This window comes from Microcebus murinus, chromosome 12 (assembly GCF_040939455.1).
Source record: "Microcebus murinus isolate Inina chromosome 12, M.murinus_Inina_mat1.0, whole genome shotgun sequence".
In the NCBI taxonomy this organism is placed as follows: Eukaryota; Metazoa; Chordata; class Mammalia; order Primates; family Cheirogaleidae; genus Microcebus; species Microcebus murinus.
The window spans coordinates 14,029,694-14,045,468 of record NC_134115.1 but is presented as its reverse complement, the minus strand read 5'-3'; the positions used below and the strand labels follow the sequence as shown (position 1 = coordinate 14,045,468).

Genomic DNA, 15,775 nt, shown 5'->3' with positions numbered 1-15,775 from the left:
ACTTAATAGTGTTTTGTACATTAAAAATGGTAGAGGTTATTATACAAGTAGTCTTTTTAAAAATTCCCACATAAAACAGCTTGTATTTAGACTTGTTTGAAACTGTTGCTAGTGATGTTTGTGTTAACAGTCAGTGCTCTAGGCCATTGATTGTCAGAATAGGAAGTGACTGCACAAGAGCATAAGCCAATCATTCCCTGTGTATACCAGTGAGAACAGAAATTAGCCCAGCATGTTCTGTTCAGAGAAGAGGACACCAGAGCGGGGAAAAAAGGAGTTCTCTGTAAATTCAGTCTCCTTTACATCAGCAGACAGACTCTTCTCTACAGGTTGGTTTTTTTTTTTTTTTTTACATAGTTACAGTCCAGAATAAAGGAGTACCACTGCTGCCACACTTGAAAGAGAACTTGTGTTCTATTTTTGGTGTTGATCTTCTCATGAAATACCTATTAGCCAGAAATTTTGACAAATTTTATTAGATAGTTCAAAAGTACCCCCCCAAACCATCTTAAAGTCCAATTTTTCCTACATAAAGTATGTCCTCATTTCCACAATAATCATCTTTAGATGTACATTTTACTTAGTACATTTCACAGCTTTGAGTATCCAGTCCCTCATGAATATTTTGTAGGGTTGTCTTCGGTCCTGAAGTAAAATATGTGAATTCCAGCTCAATTCAGAGTGTATGATTCCGCTTTTCACGCTGATCAAATAAATTTATGGCGTCTCTTTTCTGATCTTCAGCAATAAAAACTAAAAAGGAAAAACTCACACATAACATTCTAATATTTTAACATCTTGAGAAAGTAGCCCAGACAGGTCCCATTATGCATAAGTTTCTAGAAAGTGTGTCATAAAGAGGACTATATCTCCCATACCAACACTATAATTTGGAATTGCATTCCTAATCAAGGGCAAGATGGCAAAAGAGTCCATATATGTATGGCGAACAGTGTTCCATGTAACAAAGTTAAAATACCTAGATTCCATAATTGTTTAAAACAATAAAATAATGCCCCATGTCCTACAAAATGGACAAAATAAAATGTACTTTCATGAAGTTTTAGTATAATCACAGCCCTCTTGTGTGACATGACTCCCTCACTACTGCACCTTTCCAGCAGCACACGCAGCCTCCTAAAGAGCCATCTGTGGCTTCAGACAGCTCCTGCTACTCCAAAGCTCCCCCCTTGACAGAGCTAAAGTACGTGGCCTCCACCATCTGGTCTTACCCTATCCTTTGACACACAACGGACATTTAATGACAATTAAATGATTGCCATATTAAATTAGTAGTGTCCTTTAAAGTCTCTAAGTTCGAACTATTGCCTTTTTCTTCTAATTTCCCTACAGCAACCAGGGTCTTAAACTATTTCAAAGACATAATCTTAAAATACTGTTGAAGCTGATGTTGACATTTCTTGAACTTAACACTTTCTTAGAAGGGCTGACAGGGCATTTATTTTCCTTGCCTTGCCTACCTCACTTTAATATCTTGCACAAGGTCAAGTCCTTAGGACACCTGAGTGTAGGGGATGCAAGATCACAAGGCTTCACTGCAAAGCTATGCATTTTGTAAGACACTAGGCCCATTTAAAAGGTTGTTAAAACAGATGTGACCAGACCATGAAACATGCTCTTGAAGAACTAAAGTACACAAATGAGTGGCGTAAATGACACCAAGAATAGAAAGATGGAGAGACTCTATATTTACTTATTCTTACTGCTAATGTGTTAGTTTTTTGCCTTTTAAAAAAAATTACCTCAAAGTCCTTGAAAAATAACTTAAAAATCAAGTTAGGACTTACATTTCTAGAAACTCCAAACAACTGTGCCAACTGAAACAACTGACATCCCGGATAAATACAAAAGACAATGTTTAAGAATGCATTGCTGGATCGGACAAACACAAATTAAAGGACTGTCTACAAAACAACTGGGCCATTGTACTTCAAAAAAAAAAAATGGACGAAATGAATGATAAAGACAGAAACAGCTCCAGATTAAGGGACACTAAAGAGGTATGACAATAAATGCAGTGTGTGTGATCCTGGATTAAATCTTGGATGAGAAAAAAGATTAGTTGGACATTCATTAAATTTGAATAAAGTCTATGGATTAGATAATAGCATTATATCAACATTAATTTCCTTATTTTGGTAATTGTACTGTGGTTATATAAGATGTTAACATTTGGGGAAACCCTGATGAAGAGTATACAGAAATTCTTGTTTACTGTACTTTAAAATCTAAATCATTTCAAAATGAAAACTTAAAAAAATTTTTTTAAATACTAAAACATTAAAAATAATGCATTGCCCATATGGTAAAAAAAGAAGGCATCTGCAAGGCCAAAAATGAAGGGAAGGTAAGCATCAAAGCCAGCATTGGCCCTGACACTGAGGCCTGAAGATACTAGGCTTCTCCCTTCATAGCTTCAAAAGGTGCAGGGGTACAGAAACTAACAACTTGGGCTATACTCAAGGTGGGGTGTCAAGTAGGAGACCCTACACACACACACACACACACACACACACACACACACACACACACACACACACACACACACACACACACACACACAGACACACAAAGGCTCGTATCCCTGGTTGAAAGATAATGGGAAAAAAGCTAACCTGAAAATGGGACAGCAAAGAAAGCCCTGTGTGTGAAATGGGGGGGCATCTTAACCACATGAGGACTAACCACAAGATGTCTGAAGGTTTATAATTTGAATTCACATTTCCTATATGATCCAAAAAACTTAGAGAATTTACTTTAAGGAGGCTGTGAGTCTGTAGTGCCCTCATTTCAACTGGTAGGGCCACCACATTCAGTGAAATGTAACTAACTCAACCCTTAAAGACCACAGAAAAAGTCCCAAGAAAACTAGTAGCTCACAGTTAAAAAGCACAAAACACACAAGCAAGCAAGTTACCATGAATGAGCACCTGCAGAAAAAAATAACTAAAAAACTTACCAGTTAAAGAGCAGATAAGGTATAGCTGAAGAAAACTTTGTGAACTGGAAGGTATTTCTGAGGAAATATTCTGAATGCAGCCCAGATAGGCAGAAATGGAAAATATGAAAAAAGAAGGTAAGAGACATGAATAGAATGAAATCTAACACTTTAAATCTGAGTCTGAGAAGGAATCAAAAAGGAAAGAAGCATTATGCAAAGAAATGTCTGAGATTTTCCAGAGAGAATATCTTTACCAGCTATTAAAGAAAGCTGTTATGTTATACTTAGAATAGTATGGTACAGTGTGAATCCACAGAGCAACTAATGGAAGAGAAACAGAAAGTCCAAAAGTAGACCCAAATACATATGGAAATTTAGTATTTGGTAAAGGTGGCATTGCAAATGGTGATTTGAAATGGTGTTGGGCCAATTGGAATAGCTCTTTTGAAAGAGATTAAATGGACCCATACCCTCATGCCATACCAACATTCAAATGAATTGGATCTTAATATAAAATATGAAAGCAGAGGATAATCCTGGAAAGATGGTAATAAGTGGAATAGTTTTTAAATATTTCAGGATTCCTACATAAAGCAATTGAATTAAAAAACTCAAAAATCATGGACATTTACAACAAAATTAGATGAGAAGGAATCCTATAGACCCTAAAATTCAAGCAGTTAAAGGCAAACTATGGACAACAACCCATGTGTTAGCAGCATCTGGAAAAAAAAAAAAAAAATCAGGGAAGCAATGGAGCATGTGATGGACCTGAGAATAGAAGTCCAAACAGCCAACAGGTATACACCAGCAAGTTCATGGGCCAGGAGAACTGCCCCTGGGAGTGGGAGGGGTCCTGCTGCTCTCATAGAAGGTAACCACAAGGCAGCCATGGCACAGGTTAAAGGGACTGGCAGAGGCTAAGCCTGTGGACTCCTGAAACTGATAGGCCAGGGCTCCTTTCTGGGGTTCCTTCCCAGGCAGAGAAAAAGTGCTAAATGTGGAGGGAAGATTGCAGGACATTAACAAGAGAAAAAAAGGAAACTGAAGTCTCAGATAAAAGTAGGGGAGGTCCTACCAGCCAAAGAAGATAAAACAATCTGAACCTCACAAAGGGATAATAAATGCAATTGAGTGAAACCGATCGAATATGTTTATATCATTTTAGTTATAATGATATTAATATAAAAAAGAGGTCACCTTCAGGGGATGGGGATATAATTCATTTATTCTGAAAACTGGTAAATAGAATCAAGCATTTATCCTGCTTATCCTATATGAGCAATACCACTAAAATGTCTATAAAAGAATATTCCAATTAACAAATGAAACAGAAATGAATTAACATAGGTACTGAGCATCAAGTACTGAGCAACATCACAAAAAGAAAGACATCACACATTAGGTGCCTACTGATGAAAGAACACATCACTACCTATCATCTGACCAAGGGCTTGAGCCTGAAGCTGAGTCTGACCAAGCCTATGGATCCAGCTGCCAATCTGCAGAAAATAGAATAGAACATGTGAAACTGGCCCATGCATATATAATCAGCAATATTCAGACATTGGGAAACCACAGGTTGCATGGCTTAGGTTTTTAACAAATTATAAAGGAAAGAAAGGAATGGAGGGGAAACCTAGATTAAGAAAGACTTAAAGACACATCGAATTTAAGAAAATGAGCAGGACCATATACTATGGTGTCTGGGGATGCCCACTTGGGTGATAAGCCCATAAATTCAAGAAAATGCTTAACTGTAAAGGTGAGGAGAGCTGATACTATTAGAGACAATGCTGGGACAGGGGACATGCAGGGGTCTCTGGAGGGACTGGCCAAGTTCTGTTTCTTGACTGGGGAGACAGTTACAAGGTGTTCACCTTCGAAATCTCATTTGTTTGATGTGGTTTTCTGAATCTGTGTTTTACTTTGTAATAGCAACTACAAGAAAAACTGGAAAGCATTCTGGATGTAAACATACCAAATGAAAACAAGGGTGAATTCTTTCCAACACTGAATAGGCAAGCCTTTCTAACTATGACTCACATGCAAAAGCAATGAAAGATTAAAATGTTTGAAACTTTTGCATGGCAAACACACCAAAAGCAAAACCAAGAGAAATTGAGAGAAAGTATCTACAACTTAACACTACATATAAAGGGCAATCTCCCTAACATATAAAGAGCTCTTACAAATTAAGAAGGAAAATACCAAGAATCCGATAGAAAAATGAATTTTAAAAAAGGACACCATGAGTCCATAGTGATACTAAGACAAACAAGTGTGTTGGGGTTGGGAAAGGAAGTTCCTTAAAGAATGTCAGGTAATAAATGTGTAGAGACAACAGAATTTAAAATGTCACCATTTAGGCAGTTCATCAATGAATGGTAAAACCACACCATTTCAAAGCATCCTCTTCAAGATGACATTAATTACAAAGAGAAAATGGACCTTTACCATAGAGAGACCTGGTAGGTGCCACTTTAGCCAAGGCATCAATACCACCAGTAAGAAAAGCTGCCATTTTATGCCTCCTGGTAGAAAAGCAAAAGGAACAAAACTGTCGCTTACAAAAATGTTCAACCTGAATCCATCATAAGGAAACAGACATATCTAAAATTTGATAAGACACTGGCCTGGACTCTTTAAAAATTCAAGATAATAATAAAGTACAGCTATAAAAACTGCTTGGAAGCTATAAAAGCTGCTTGGAAGCTCTGTGCATATATTAGAGTTTTTTCATTTGTGATGCAGACCGATCAAGTGGTGACCTAGCCATTTTGTGGGGCAGTGGCACTGAAAACAAATCTTCCAATGGATACCTTAAGGCTTGAGCCCCAGTGAATATGCAGACTTTCTGAAAGGTCATCATCACCTTGGGGTGTGCAACCCTCACCTTGCTTCACTGCCCTTACTTTCAAAGGCTCCTGAAGAAAAAGATAGCCTCCTTGAAATGATCAATTACTTAAAATCTTATTGCTGGGATTCATAGGACAAAGTGGAGGACTAGAAAGAGAAAATGGAAGGGAACCCACTCCCCTCACCCTCTCCCGCTACCACCATCACCACTGTTATTACCATTTAGGTTTTTGTCATTCCCTGCAAGGGCTGCCTGTTTGTCTGTTTCAGATTCCGCCTCATTTTCATCCATGTTGTAGTCATCATCTCCTCCCAGTTTTTGCTCGTTTCTCCCTGTAAAATTAGCCCATAAAATATAAGCTACATCATTTCTCTCTTGATGCCAGAGGAACACCAGAGCCCGGGTCTGGGGTTTATCCTGCTCATCCTAGTCAGGTCTTTTTGCTACCTCTCTGGAAATGAGAGGGACTCATGTGCTTGCTTCTACTATAAAAGGCTATATTCTAGGCTGGAAATGGAGAAACTAACTAGCTAAACTAAAATCCCAGTTTTTTAAAGAGTCAATCATCTCAAGGTTAAAGGTACCACTGTTCCAGGAAACGAAAGATTTCTAATTAATGATAGCATCTCCTTTGAACAGCTCATCGCTCTGAGAGAAGAAATGGAGTCGTTATTGTATGCCCAAGGGTAAAACTGCCCACCATACTTACAGAATTACAATGTTGATTACTACATTCATCTCTAGAGAGAACAGCAACCAGAAAAGATCAGGACATACTGCATAGAGAACTATTCAAAGGGTTTAACCTAAACATTCTATATTTGTATACAGATAGGTAAACAAAATCATTTTTGTTTTTTGAAAAGCATGCCGGGGAAAACCAGCTCTAGTTCTATTCTATTTCTCTGCACTCACTGCCTGTGGTGGAAACAAAGCACAAGCCTGCATGCCCAACAGATTTATTCTTCAAATGAGATCACTACAACTGCATCTAGAACCAGATATATCATGTAGGGCAGGGGCCCTCAAACTTTTTAAACAGGGGGCCAGTTCACTGTCCCTCAGACCGTTGGAGAGTGTGCACTGTGGGCCTGGGACGAGTCGGCTGCTAAGCAGGACAGGCAGCAAAAACACCCAGAGGGCCGGATAAATGTGCTAGGCGGCCTGCATATGGCCCATGGGCCGTAGTTTGAGGACGCCTGATGTAGGGCCTGCAGTATCAAAGGTCCACCGTTAGCTGTTGCACTTTGCGACCAGCTGCTGAGTGGTCTGACACTTGAGCCCCACTGGCTGAGCTGCCCAAGTGTGCTCTCCCGCCCTCACACCATGAGTATCGTGCTGGGCAGGCATGGAGAAGAGACCCAAGCAGGAATGCTGTCAGGGAGGCTGACAAAATGCAATTCTTTAACTGGAACTTGGGAGGACACATTCTTCAGAACGAGAAACCAAAGCGAAAATTAGAATGGAATCAGGGTAACTTCTGCAAATAAGCATATTTTCCAACTTCTGTTACTTGGTCTTCCCCAGATCTCAGCTGTCCTGTCTTCAGAAGTGCTCCTGACTCAGGATGGAAATTTTCTATATCTTTAAGGGACTGAAATATATCTCAGAATATTCTGTTGATCTCAGAATATTCCCACACTTTATTTCTTTAAAAAGAAAATGGTAAACCAAACCAGAAAGGTGGGAGTCACATGTCACTTTTCCTCAATGCTCAAATATGTATTAACCTCCATTTACTCAATCATTCATTCCTTCCGTCCTCCAATTTTTCATTAACCAGGCACTGACTAGCTATGTCTGCTGCACCAAACACTGCATGAGGAAGTGGAGATACAAAGACCAGGCATGTGGACTGCATGCTAGGAGCTGATGCTCACTCCAGGTCATCTACCTTCACTTCCTATTAATATTGTTTCTGAAACCTCAAGCACTGGAGTGTATGCTGCTTTTCCTTCCTGACTCTCACTTGATAATGGATAACAAACATAGAGACAAAAAGGAACTACCAAATCACGAAGTGCTGTTGGTAAAATTCAAGGAGATCTGTCTCGTGTTAGGAAGATCGAGAGGACTGAGTGTCCAGTAGAAAAGCATGTGTGGGCAACCATGGGGCCTCTAACCCACCTTCCTCAGCAGCATCCTGCTCCTCCTCCTGCCCATCGGGAATGACAAGCTGGTCCCGCTCAGGGTCTTCAGTCTCCTGATTTTCCTGGCTCAGCAACAGGGCAGCTGGTACTTGTGGGGTTCGGCTTAGTTCTCTGGCTCTCCCCAAGTCTCTTCCGCCCACAGGTCTGTCCTCCACAGCCTGCTCCTGGCCTGGCTCCTGTGGCAGCCCCAGGCTGTCCCTCTGAGGCTCCTTCTCGCTGACAAACTGGATCTCATTAGTTTCCTCTGTGCACAGAACAGAGTTACCTGTGACCTCACCAGCATTTAATTAAAACAAACAACAAAACAAAAACCTCATGCCACTCAATTCCCAGAGCTTTTCCAAGGAGTAGGGATGGGATGGGCTGCATGCAGGAGAGCAGGTGGGTAACTTATTTTGTAGCCTCAGCAGCAGACTGCAGGCCTCTCTATGCCTGCAGCTCACCTTCAGAACCACAAGGAAGCAAAAAGCACGTTAGAAAAAAACTGGACTAAATTATCTCAACAACTCCAAGTAGAGAAGGGTGTACTGCTGAGTTATCTGATCATTATGTCCATCTGAGACAGATACTTGGCAGCCAGGGCATGCCAGTTGACCCAGGAGTCACATACAGACATTATAGCCCCCTTGGTTCCCAGTGACAGCTGCCTGGGGCTCAGGCACCTCCCCTTAACTCCAATAATCCCACTGATGTCCTGAATAAAGAAAGGTGCAGCCTGGACCTTTCTCTCACAGCTGCCAAAAACAAGGCACTTAGTTTACAAGTAAAAGACATCAGAAAGACAGGAGAAGCCCTGTAGCCCCAATTCCAGGTGCCCAGAGAGGGACTGCCCTGCCTCCTGGCAGCCCAACTGCTAAGTTCACCTACTGTCTCAAGCCACATGCTCTGCCCCTGGAGTCTCTGTATGGACTGGAACACAGGAGTGCTGCTACTTTTCCAAATTGAACAAGACTGGAGGAGGTAAAAATGTAACTTTCCACTCACCTTTCTTACCTCGACTCTTCAATTCCAAAGCCACCTTAGAACTGGGGGTTGGCATCTGGGACTCACCATCACTGGGTGTGTTTCCTTCCCTTTGTGGCACCTCTGCCTGTAGCAGGCCTGCTCCCTGCAGCCTGGGCTGAGGCTTGCTGAGAGTTTGGAGCTGAAACAAGAGCATAGGAGATGGCAGGGCTCCGAGGTGACCAAAAACCTTACAAGAACCTCACACAATGCAAAAGCACCACCACATCTTCCCCACAAATAAGAACAACAACAACAAAAACCCTGAGAAATACCATGATCTGCTCTGGTCATGCCTATTGCAAGGCTTAAATCAACATGTGAAATTGAGTCAAGGCCTCCCAGAAAGCACTTCAATGTGGGATTAATAGCTATGCAGAAGATCAACAGGGGAAAAGACATGGACAACACAGTAAACCAACCAGACTAAACAAACATCTATAGAACACTCTACCCAACAAGAGCCAAAATGCACATTCTTCTCAGGTACACATGGAATATTCTCCAGGACAGACATATGTTAGGCCACAAAGCAAACCTCAATAAATTTAAATAACTAATATCACACAAAGTATGTTAACCAATAACAATGGAATGAATTATAAACCATGAATCTTGAGAAAGTCACAAACATTTGAAAATTGAATACCATATTCCTAAATAACCAATGAGTCAAACAATAAATCACAGGGCAAATTAGAAAATGCTTTGAGACAAAAACAAAACATACTGAAACTTATGGGAGGCAGCTAAAGTAGTACTTATTAGGAAACTTACACCTCTAAACGCCTATATTAAGAAAGAAGACTTCCTTCCAGTTTTTAGTGCCTCACGTAAGGAGCTTAGAAGTCGTCACTCAGTCCTGACAAAAACAAGTAAAAAGCAGAACAAATGGAAAAATCATCAACTCTTCTTGGATCCGGAAGAGAGGTGAAGGCACAGAGTAAATCACTGCCCCTAAGACTAGAGACAGCCAGCCACAACAAAGAGTCATGGCCTGCCAGGACAATACTCAAGCAGAAACCACTGGGGAAATCAGTGTCCAGGGAGGAAAACCTGAACTGTAATTCAGGAACTGCTGGAGGCTTAGTGTGGACAAGCCTAATAAAACACTTTTGTGAGTTTTACCTCCAGGGGCTTGACCGGGTTTCTCACGGATACCACTGGAGAAAAATCCCCTGTGTTTTCAGCAGTGGGAAGGGAAAAGGAACCATTTTGAAACAGGCCAGAGCATTCTGTTCTCCTTAACAAAGCCTGCCCTCAGGAGAAACTCAGAGCCTAACTTACCTGAGGGAAGGGAAACATTCAACCCCTTCTGTGTGGGAAAGAGAAATACCCAACTCCCATCCCATTCTCTAGCCATGCTGTCCCACCTAAGGGGTGGGGTAGGTGGATAGCAAGAAGCACACGTGAAGTTCACAGCCAAGAGGGACAGGCCCATTAAAAGACTAGTCATAGAACTATAGAACACTTCCCCTCTGCATACAACACACCACCACATTACTAACAGCTTATTTACAGCAGTTCCATTTACCCAGTATATCATGTCCAGCTATCAAGAAAAAAATTTACTACAAAGCTAAAACACCATTTGGAGACACAGAACAAGCATAAAAACCATACATGGCAGACATACTGGAATTATCAGATGAAATCTCTAATAACTATGATAATATGCTAAGATCTCTAATGGATAAAGTAGATAGTATGCAAGAATGGATGGGCATTTAAAAAAAATGAATGATTGGGCAATATGAGCAGAGAGATGAAAATCCTAAAAAAGAACCCCCCCCAATACTAGAGATAAAAAAAGCACTGTAACAGAAATGAAGAATGCCTCTGATGGGCTCATTAGCAGAGTAGACACAAGAGGAAAGAATCTCTGAGGCTGAGTATATCTAAATAGAAACCTCTAAAACTGAAAGACAAAAAGAACAAAGACTGAAAAAAACAGAACAACCAACAGTTGTGGGATAACTCTGGTATGAGAATATCAGAAAAAAAAGAAAGTAACAGAAGTTACTTGGAAATATTTGAAACAATGACGACTAAGGACTTCCCCAAACTAATGTCAAACACCAAACCATAGAACAAGGAAGCTTAGAGAACACCAAGCTGGATAAATACTAAGAAACTCACACCTAGGCATACCATTTCAAAACTACAGAAAATAAAACATAAAGAAAAAATCCTGATAAAAAAAATTAAAAAAAAAAAATCCTGAAAGAAGCCAGAGGAAAAACATATATATAACCTATAGAGCAACAAGATAATAATTACATCTGACTTCTAAGAAACTATGCAAAGAAGAGAGAGTAAAGTGTTAAGAGAAAAAACCACCAACCTAAAATTCTGTGCACTGCAAAATTATCTTCGAAAGTGAAGGAGAAATACTTTCTCAGACAAATTGGTGATTTGTTGCCAGTAGACCTGTCTTGCAAGAAATGTTAAAAGAAATTCTTTAGAGAGAAGGAAAATAATATAGGTCAGAAACTCAGATGTACATAAAGAAAGGAAGAGCATCAAAACAGGAATAAAGTAAAATAAAAACTTTTATTTTCCTTCTTAATTGATCTAACAGATAACAGTTTGTTCAAAATACTATTGGCATCAATATATTCTATTATGTATGCTTATTTATGTAACACATGTATATCTGGGTACCTATCTAGGTTTATATATGACTGAAATGAATGACAGCAATAATACAAGGGATAGGAAGGTAGGAATAAGGATTATTTTGTTACAAAGTCCTCACATGACCTGTGAAGCGGTATAGTGTTATCTGAAAGTGGCATGAATTAGCTGTAAAAGTATATTGCAAACTCTATAGTAAACACTAAAAAAAATTTAAAAATGAAACTGATATGCCAAGGAAGGAAAAACAAATAGAATTATATAAAATGTTCCGTTAAAACCATAAAAGGCAGAAAAAGTGAAGATAAAAATAAGAACAAAGAACAGGACAATGAAATAGAAAACAATAAAAAGTATGGCAGCTATTCCTCCAACTATATCAGTAATCACTTTGGACAATAATCACATTGTCAATGGTCTAAATGCACCTATTAAAAGACAGATTGTCAGAGTAGATCAAAACACAAGATCTAATTATATGTTGTCTACAAGAAACCTACTTTACATATAAAGACACTAGATTAAAAGTAAATGGTTGGAAAAAAAATTTTTAAATAAAGATAAAAGTAAATAGAGAAAATATATCACGCTAAAACTTATGAAAAGGAGTAGGCAAATTAATTTTAAATAGAGCAGACTTTAAAGCAATGGAAAGGGAAGTTACTAGGAATAAAGAGGGGCATTACAAAATAATAAACAGGTCAATTTTCCAAGACACCCTTAACATGTATGTACCTAGCAACAGAGCATTAAACTACATAAGGCAAAAACTGATAGACTTGCAAACAGAAATAGATGAATCCACTATTACAGCTGGAAAGTTCAAAACCATCAAATATGGATAGATCTAGCAGGCAGAAAATTAGTAAGGACATCGTTTAACCAACAGCACCATCAATCAACTGGACATAATGGACATCTATAGACGACTACATCCAACAACAACTGATTACACTTTCTTAAGCTCATATTGCACATGCACCAAGATGGACCATGTTATGGACTATAAAACACACCTTAACAAATTTAAAAGAATAGAATTTATACAGTATCTACTCTCAGATCACAGTGGAAGTAAACAAGAAATCAATAATAGAAAAAGTAACTGGAAAATCCCAAAATATGTGGAGATTAAACAACATATTTCTAAATAACACATGAGTCAAAGTAGAAATTTCATGAGAAATTAAAAAAATATTCTGGCCTAAATGAAAATGAAAATACAACTTATCAAAATGAAGTAAAAGCAGTGCTTAAATTTATAGCATTGAATGCATATATTAAAAAAAAACAGTTCTAAAATCAATAATCTAAGTTCCCACTTTAGGAAGCTAGGAAAAAACCTAGCAACTTAAATCCAAAATAAGTAGAAGAAAAGAAATAAGAATTAGAGCAGAAATCAATAAAATTGAAAAAAAAGGAAACCAATAAAGAAAAAAAATCAATGAAATTAAGTTTATTCTTTGAAAAGATAAAGTTCATAAGTCTCTAGCCAGTCTAATTAAAAAAAAAAAAAAAGAGGGCTGGGCGCAGTGGCTCATGCCTAGAATCCTAACACTCTGGGAGACCAAGGAGAGAAGAGTGCTTGAGCTCAGGAGTTTGAGAACAGCCTAAGGAAGAGTGAGACCCCGTCTCTACTAAAAATAGAAAAATTAGCCAGGTGTCAGGGCACACACCTATAGTCCCAGCTACTCAGGAGCTGGGACTATATCCCCAGTTTGAGGATGCCTGCACTAGGCTCTTAATGGGCTCTACCACTGACCAGGTGGTGTGACACCGGCCACAGAACACAACCATCTCCATGCGCCTCAGTGTCCTCAAGAGGCAAATGGCAGTGAAGCTCTCCCAGGTTGGCTATAAGCTCTTTTCTCTTTGCCCCCACATCAATAAGCTAGTCTAGGCCATGAGCTTTAAGTGAAGTAATTTCTATAAAGGCCTGAGCTTGGGAACAGGGACTGGAGGCCAGCCTGCAAAGTGAGGACCAGGTTTGCTCTGTTCTATCTCAGGGAACCAAACCCACAAGGGACAGCAGAGATTAGAGCAAATCAGACAGTAGATAAAAGGAATAAAATGTCTGAAGAGAAGATAAGAATACCTCCTAGAAATCAATCCCTGGCAGAAGATCCCCAAAGTTACCTGCTGACTTGGGTCTTTTTTTTCACTCAGGTCTCTGGAAACTACAGCTTCATTTCCCTTTTTGGTGACCTCTTCTATTCGCTCCTCACATTGCTCCTTCACTTCCTTCATCTGATTGATGCACTGGCTCCTTTAGTGAAAGAAAGCAAAGAAAGGACAAATATCTATGGATGTGTCCCTGCTGAGCTGTGAAATCCACTTCAGCAAGAGACATAGGCCATCTTTTTCCTGCATCAGGCACTTTATCTGAAGAGGGCACTTAAGACAAGGCAACATATGTGTTTCTAACTATTAAACGACCAAAAAACTATAGTTAACTGAAACTCACTGAAAATTTGTCACATTGTTCTAAAACAGGTGAACTTCATTGAGTAGGAAGAAAACAATTTTTCAGCCAAGCATGGTGGCATGCATCTGTAGTCCCAGCTACTCAGGATGCTGAGACAGGAGGATTGCTTGAGCCCAGGAATCTAAGACCAGCCTGGGCAACATATCGAGACTCTAGTCTCTTAAAAACAAATAACAACAACAAAAATTTTTAATATACAATCTGTAGAATAATGAAATATATTGGTCTTTGTCCCCGGCTACTGGCACATAGCTCCTAAAACCTTGGAATTTCCTGATAGGAATGTCTTGATATTCATAACAAGGCCCTCTAGACCAGGCAAGACTTTATGTTAATGGTGTGACTGACTCATGGGTATGGTACAGGGAGGGGTGTTAGGTAGTTTCAGGATGGGGATTGACTATCAGGAAAACCAACCACATGACTAGAGGGTTTGAACTTTCAGTTCCACCCCCTCTGGGGGAGGGGACAGGGATAGGATAGCCAATGATTTAATCAACCGTGCCTATATAACAGAACCCAGATAAAAACTCTGGACCACGAGGCTCAGTAAGCTTCCTGGCTGGTGAACATAACTATACACTGGAAAGATGGAACCCTGACTCCACGGGACAGAAGCTCCTGACACCCACCCCCTGCCCCACTTACCTTATGAGTCTCTACCATTTGGCTGTTCTGTCATAGTTAAGTGTAGTTTGCCTGAATTCTGTGAGTCATTCTGGCAAAGTATCACACCTGAAGGGGTGGCGGGCAGCTCTAAATTTGTAGCCAGCAGGACAGAAGTGATGGTGACTAGAGAACATCTAGGACTTTGTGGCTGGCATCTTAGCTGAGGGCAGTCTTTGGGGTTAGAGCTTCTCAACCTGTGGGGTCTGTGCTAATCCTGAGTAGTGTCAAAATTGAACTGAATTGAAGGATACCCTGTTGTCAAAGAACTGCTGTTGGAACATACTTTAAGGCATCACTTCTGCTCTCTGGCTGGTATTTAAGAGTATTTCAACAAGTATCAGAGCTATAAAGTAATTAAAAGAATTACCCGCTTATTTTGTAAATAAGGAAGCTAAGGGATGACTTCATTGTCTGCCATGGATAAGGGTCACAGAGAAAGAAACTGCTGAGGCTAAAACTAGAAGCCAGACTCAAGGTTTCCTGCCTGGGCAGGGCTCTCTACCATACAGCTGGACTTTTCTCAGTTGCAGGTATTTGGGAGCCAAGTGTAAGTCACTACACTAAACCTCTAACTCCTGGAATATACCATGCAGTTCAAAGCACCACTGGGCCACAAGGTACCACACACAAAAAGGCTACCAGGTACTTCAGAAATAATGAAATGCATAGTTCCTAACCCTGGACAGCTGAGACATAAAGTGAAAAATTCACTTAAATAAAATTCTCACAAACATACAAGCCACAAATGGTAGACTAGTACAAAGGAGCTTAAACACAGCCAAAAAAGAGAGACATCTGAATACTGAAGAACTAAGCAAGCAGGTCATTTGCTATCCCTGAACCTTTAAACCAACAAAAGGGAAATGCTGGTTTCACCTGCTTCCAGCCCTGCCAAAATCCAGTACAAAGAGCCTCTATCTCTGAGCCTTGCAGATGAAAGTTCAACTTTCCACATTCCAGCTCAACATCAATAAGCAGAACAATCTCAGTACAGAATTCAATTCTGAGAC

The 15,775-nt window shown here is 39.8% G+C and overlaps 1 protein-coding gene across 1 annotated transcript in view; it reads right to left on the bottom strand.

The window, feature by feature from the left end:
• Positions 1-449: 449 nt before the first annotated feature.
• The window catches only part of GOLM1 (golgi membrane protein 1), a 54,074-nt gene continuing 38,748 nt past the window's right edge, over positions 450-15,775 (bottom strand). The window contains exons 6-10 of the mRNA XM_012787261.3: positions 13,748-13,877; positions 8,957-9,116; positions 7,950-8,216; positions 6,041-6,154; positions 450-753 (exon numbers count right to left, since the gene is read on the bottom strand). Of these exons, the coding sequence (XP_012642715.1) occupies positions 677-753; positions 6,041-6,154; positions 7,950-8,216; positions 8,957-9,116; positions 13,748-13,877 (748 nt within the window). The 3' untranslated portion in view covers positions 450-676. The remainder of the gene's footprint in view (positions 754-6,040; positions 6,155-7,949; positions 8,217-8,956; positions 9,117-13,747; positions 13,878-15,775) is intronic.